Raw genomic sequence first — 6,171 nt, 5'->3', positions numbered from 1 at the left:
ATGTGTGCCTGTGTGAGCATGTGTCTGTCTGCGAACGTGTCTGCGTCTGTCTTTCTCAGGCACACCTCTGCTCACCCAGGCTGCCCTCCCCCGGGCGGTGCTCACCTTGGTCTTGATTTGCTTGGCTGAGTCCGTGAGGAAGATGGAGGAGTTGGGGTCGCTGGCACTCATTTTGGTCTGGGCCCCCTGCAGGGCAGGGAAGAAGGTGGAGTGCAGCAAGGCAGGTTTCGGGTAGCCGATTCTGGGGGCGACATCTCTCGTCATTCTGAAGTAAGGATCCTGCAGGGACGGACGAGGACAGCTGTGACCACAGGCCGCTTCCAGCAGTGAGCAGCACCAGAGAAATCTTCCCAGGAAGCACTCAAGCTTCCAATTATCTTAAAATCCTCTTTCCCCAATGAAGAGCGCAGGTGTCTCCTAAAAATGCCCAGCCGTCCACAGCCCTGACTGCACTGACCTGGTCAATGGCACAGGGGATGAGGCACTGGACGTCTGTCTTGCCCTTGAAGATCTGCGGGAAGGAGTTGCTGAAGGAGGGGGCAGCCTGGATGGCAGGGAAGCCGATCTTCCCTGAGAGAGAGGAGAGGATTTTCAAGCAGGAGGCCAAGCACAGTTTGTTTCATTGCCCAAGTTACTGGCACTGTTGCTGGGAGTTGCCATACGCTGGTCCGGACTCCTGGTGGCCTTACACATAACCAAATGAAACGCTGCCCAGACCTGTGCCATCTTCATGATGGTTAGTATGTCTGAGTCCAACTCCTATAACTCCAGTTACAGGAATTAACAAAAAAAGTAACAGCCATTAAAGAAAACCTGAAAACCACAGAAAAGCAGAAAGAAGACAAAAGCTCTAGCCCCATCTCTGTAATCCCTTTCGTCTCCTATTCTGACTCTGTATTTCAGTTGGCACTATATACTGTTTAGTTTTTCCTTGCCTTTCCCACTCTGTGACATTTATCCATATTGTTATTAGAAATGTCCTATCCCATAGATGCATCATATTTAACTGTTCTCGAACCATTGGGCAAAGAGCCCTGGTGGCGCAGTGGTTAAGCACTTGGCTACTAACCAAAAGGTTGGCAGTTTGAACCCGCCAGCGGCTCTGTGGGAGGAAGACCTGGGGACCTGCTTCCGTAAAGATTACAGCCTAGGAAACCCTATGGGGCAGTTCTACTCTGTCACACGGGGGCGTCATGAGTCAGAGTCGACTTGATGGTACCTAACAACAAACATCGGGCATTTAGGTTGTTTCCCATCTTTAACTGTTCTAAATTATGACGAATATTTTGGTACGTAAGACTGTTTTCAATATTTTAGATGTTGTTACTGTTAGTATTATTTGCTTGCTGTTGTCGTTAGGCGCCATCAAGTCACTTCCGACTCATAGCAACCTTACGCACCACAGAACGAAACCCTGCCTGGTCCTACGCCATCCTCACAATCACTGTTATGCTGGAGCCCATTGCTGCAGCCACTGTGTCAATCCATCTCGTTGAGGATCTTCCTCTTTTTCACTGACTCTGTACTTATTTGCTTAGGACAGCAAAGGTGGAATTATTAGGTCAAAGGGGACGGATCTTTGTATGACTCTTGACACTGAGTGCCAAGCCCAGGCTCTGAGTTCAGGCCCCAGGTGTGCAGGAGACACGGCCCAGCACTCACAGCTGTTTGGAACCCCACTGTGACAGCTAAACACTGGAGGGTGGGGTTAGCGGATGCTGCTTGGCTTCCTCCCCTAGAAGTCCTGTCTCTGCTAAGCTCTCCACTTCAGACACACCCCATCTCCAGGGCTCCTGCTTTTCTCCGGAGACAGATGGACCATCGCCCTCATCACCACCATCAAAAGCACAAGGCAGCTGTGATGGTTGATGTTAGGTGTCCACTTGGCCGGGCTATGATTCTGTGGTTTGGAGATACTATGTAACCACTTCCATTCTGTGATCTGATGTGAGCAGCCAATCAGTTGAAAGAGGAGTCTCACTGGGGGCGTGGCCTGCCTCTACTATATAAATGGATGTTCTGGCAAACCTTTCAGTTTCTGTCTTGACTCTGTTCTCTTTTTGTCACCTGACCTCCAGATCTTGAGAGAAAAGTCTCCAGCAGTCTCCAGCTTGCCGCCTGACCTGCAGATTTTGGATCTCTCAGCCTTTGCAACCTTGTGAGCCAGCAGGTCTCCACCCTACTGCCAGACTCATGTGGGACTTGCCAGCCCCCACAATGGCGTGAGCCATTTCCTTGCAGTAAATCTCTGTTTATATATACATCCCACTGGTTTTGCTCCTCCAGAGAACCCAGACTACATCAGCAGCAGTGGCCGCCGGTGGAGGGAAGTGCCGGCTCCGTGTGCAGGGTCTGCCATGAGTTCAGTTATGCTCCACACTCGATGGAGGAGGGACTGCTCTCATCCCATTTCACACATGTGCAAATCCAGGCTCTGACTCTGTCAGTGACCTGCCAAAGTAGGTGGCCGGGACTCAAACCTGGGTTTCTGCAAAGCAAAGCGTGGGCACTTTTTCACCCTGCAATACTGCCTCCCTCAGCAGCTGTGTATGGCCTTCGCTGTAATACCACCGTACAGATGCCGGAATTACCAGGATGAAAAAACCCTTTCAAAAGCACAGGGTTTATGCCCCGATTGTCAGGAATGACTCTGACTGAAACAAAGGATCCGTAGTGGCACTTCTCTCTACTTGTCCTTGGAGGCTCCTCCCTGATGGGCCCTGGTGTGTGTCCCTCCACACAGGGCAGGCACCATCTCGAAAAGTGCCTTGGGGAGCTATCCCGGGCTGGCAGCTCAAGTGAAGGCCTACTGGGGGCGAGGACAGAACCAGCAGACCCAGCTATGAGTCTTGAGGACTCAAAGTCTAATGGGAGAGAGCTGATGCAGTGGAGAGAGACATGGAAATATATGGAAGGGACAGGAACCCACAGGTAGGGGACGTGTGTATCAGCTGGAGGGCGGCGTGATGAAAGAGAGCGTGAGGGCAGGGAGGGCCCCAGAGGGCCTCCATTCCAGCTCCTCGCCTACAGGTGGGGACACTGGGGTGCAGGGAGACAAGGACTGGCAGGTCTGGCCTCCTGTATAACCCCTGGGCCTCCAGCAAAGGGCGTCCCTACACTGGGCCCCACAAGCCAGTGCAGGGACTCCAAAGTCATAGTTACTTCTTTTTTCTTCTAAACCTTAAAACAGGTGAGTGAGGTGCAGGCCAGACTTGCACCCCAAAGTCAAGCTTTACACAGCACAGAGAGCAGCTGAACGCATGACACTGGCATCTGACGTTCCAGGGAAAAACCCACATTTGGGTTTGCTATTTAAAGAGACAAACTGCAGGTGCTAATGTCTCAGAAGCTCCAACCCCGGGGCAGACAGCACGTGCTCCACTGCAGTCTGCTGGGCGGCTGCTCTGGGTCTCTGAGATACACTCGTCTCCTGAGCTCTGCCCTTCAGGGTGGCTGAGGGGATGCCCCCAGCGGCAGCGGGCTCTCTTACCAATGCAGTCACTGTCAGTGAAGCCGAAGATGCCTTTCACCTGGTTGAAGGTCACGTGCTTCTGAATCTTAACGACGTTCCTGTAGAAGCCTGGGCTCATCCTGCAAAGACAACCAGACTCACAGCCCGGCCCAGACACAGCGCGGCAGAGTGAAACCAAGGCAGTGAGGCCGCGCGGGCCAGGTGCCGGGTGAGGACGAAGACTGCGGGCCACATCGCAGTCGACAGGAGGGAGGCCGGCGGGTGCTGACCTGCCATCTGTCGGCAAAGATGCCCCACCAGGCAAAGCAGCTAACACTTGATGGGACCCTCAGGTGCTGCAAACAGTCGATGCACTTAGCTGCTAACCGAAAGGGTGGAGGTTTGAGTCTACCCGGTGGTACCTCAAAAGAAAGGCCTGGCGATCTATTTCTGAAAAATCAGCCATTGAAAACCCTACAGAACACAGTTCTACTCCGAGTCGTGTCGACTCAACGGCAACTGAACAGTTAGTGAGTCACTGCTCAAAGCACGTCAGGTGTAGAACTGCGTTACGGCCTCACAGGAGCCCTTGCAGCACAGCTGCTGTGAACCCCTGACCGCTCGAAGGCATGTGCGCGTTACCCCTCCCCCCTCAGTTGTCCTTGCAGCGCTCACTGTCACCTGACTTGTTATCTGCTGTCTGACCCTGCCGTTAGAAGGGAGGCCCACGCTGCGGCTGGATGTCGGCTCTGCTCACTGCTGTCTCTCCAGCAGCAGGCTGGCACACAGTTAGGTGCTCATTAGCAAAAGTAAACATGTGCTGAATGACTGAATGGAGATGAGCTGAGGAAACCGGCAGAGAGGAGCTGATTTGTTTGCCCAAGTCACAGTCAGCAAGCAACAGAGCCAGGATTTGAAGAGGCAGAGTGCACACCACCCCACAGCCATCCAGCCTCTCGCCAGCGCCAAACTCCCGCACTTCACAGGAAAACAGAGGCGCCGAGAATTAAGAGACTTGCTGTGGTGCAGCGGATGACTTAGTACGGCCCTTCTAGCCAGTCTTTGCAACTCCCACCAAATGACTGGGTGGGACTATGCAAATGAGGTGCTTGTCGCCCACAAAGGGGATCAGATAGGTTGCTAATAATATAAACAAGATGCACAGCACCCTTGTTGGGGTGGGACCATGCAAATAACGTGTATGGAACCCTAACGAGGGGTTTGGTCAGTTTTGCCATCCCACTAGGCTTAAAATGAGCCATCCCAGAGGTGGGAAAGGAAGATCTCAACACCACCAAGGAAAAAGAGCCAAGAGTGGAGTGTGTCCTTTGGACCTGGGATCCCTGCGCTGAGAACCTCCTAGATCTGGGACAGAGAGAGGAGCTGTAACATGGAAGACAGAGAGAGATGGCGGCACAAGACAGCAGGAATCAGGAGACAGGCGGAAGCCAGCTGTGCTGGGGCTTCCTGGCCCACTGAGTGAGAAAGCTGAGTGCCTTTGGGCGTGAGGCTTACTGACAGAGTGAGGTGCCTCTGGGCACTTATCAGCAGAGCTAAAAGAGCTTTGTAACACTTGCCTGAGCAGGGCAGAGGCCAGGGCGAGGGGTCAAGAGGTTGAGGGGCCAGAGACAGGCTTGTCTGCAGGCATAGCTGAGAAGAGGCTGTCCTGATTGAGGAACTGAACCTGAATTGTAACGCACCACTTCCCTAATAAACCCCACAATCGTAAGTATTGTCTGAGAGTTCTGTGTGGCCACTGCAATGAAATTACTGAACCCAGAAGAGAAGGAGAGAGTGCCGTGGGAGGGACGGTTGGTGTCAGAATCGATGAAAAGGGGACAGTGAAGAGACTTGTCTGACCTCTGCCTCTGAAGAATCAGCCTTAGCCTGTTGATGCTGATAATGATTCTTTCTCCCCCCGTGAAGTTAGAGGAGGTCAGACTCCACTGCCACACCATTTTTGCACTTGCCCAAGGAAGCAAAACCAACTTGGGTAGAGCTGAGTCTGGAACGCAAGTTTTCAGGTTCCACTGTGGTGCCTTTTGGTCCCCCACGACTCCTGGCCCCTTGGCACCACAGGCATGGCCAGAAACATGTGCGGGCGTGGCCAGAAACCTGGGTCAGCGGGGCCAGAAATGCGGGCGGGCGGGCTGGAAGACGTGCCTCCACATCGACCTCTTCCCTCTGCTCACGGAGGGGTGGAGACTGGCTCTATTTTATGTCTAGCTCCTAGAGACCAGGGAGGAGACTGAAGTCAGAGACAGAGACCCAGAGGCAAATTTCAAGAAGGAGAAGTAAAATGCTTGAGTGTTTAGAAACAGTTCTTAAATAAAGAGAACAAGGCATTTGAAAAAGGGATTTAGCTTTCAAAGTGTCTTTTGTAATTTCAGGTCGTTTCTAAGAGACACTCTGGTTTACACGCTGTCTGAGCTTCCACCTTTACTCCATGTCCGTAAAGAAGAAGGAAGTTATCACTGAGCAGAGGTGGGTGACCAGGAGCAGCAGCCACATCACCACAGAGACGGGCTTAGGGGACAGTCACCACAAACCCCACGTCCTTGCTCAGAACGTGCTGAAAGCAGGGTTGGTCTCTGCATACGGACTGTTTAAGAGTTCGTGCGGCCCCATCATGCGCACATCCACTCAATCTTCATGGACTCAGTACGTGCAGTCTGCCTGTCTCCCGCCAACGCAGAAGGTGAAGAAGGCCAGGGCTTGTC

At 52.8% G+C, this 6,171-nt stretch overlaps 1 protein-coding gene across 4 annotated transcripts in view; it reads right to left on the bottom strand.

The window, feature by feature from the left end:
* WARS1 (tryptophanyl-tRNA synthetase 1) overlaps window positions 1–6,171 on the bottom strand; it is a 40,800-nt gene that overhangs the window by 6,645 nt on the left and 27,984 nt on the right. For all 4 annotated transcript variants that reach the window (XM_023731787.1, XM_023731785.1, XM_004376724.2 and 1 more), the window contains exons 7-9: window positions 3,491–3,591; window positions 458–570; window positions 106–279 (exon numbers count right to left, since the gene is read on the bottom strand). In XM_023731787.1, coding sequence (XP_023587555.1) covers window positions 106–279; window positions 458–570; window positions 3,491–3,591 — 388 coding nt within the window. The remainder of the gene's footprint in view (window positions 1–105; window positions 280–457; window positions 571–3,490; window positions 3,592–6,171) is intronic.

The sequence above is a fragment of the Trichechus manatus genome, unplaced genomic scaffold (genome assembly GCF_000243295.1).
Source record: "Trichechus manatus latirostris isolate Lorelei unplaced genomic scaffold, TriManLat1.0 scaffold00045, whole genome shotgun sequence".
Lineage (NCBI taxonomy): Eukaryota > Metazoa > Chordata > Mammalia > Sirenia > Trichechidae > Trichechus > Trichechus manatus.
The sequence above is the reverse complement of the archived record's forward strand: the minus strand, read 5'-3'. Positions and strand labels throughout refer to the sequence as shown.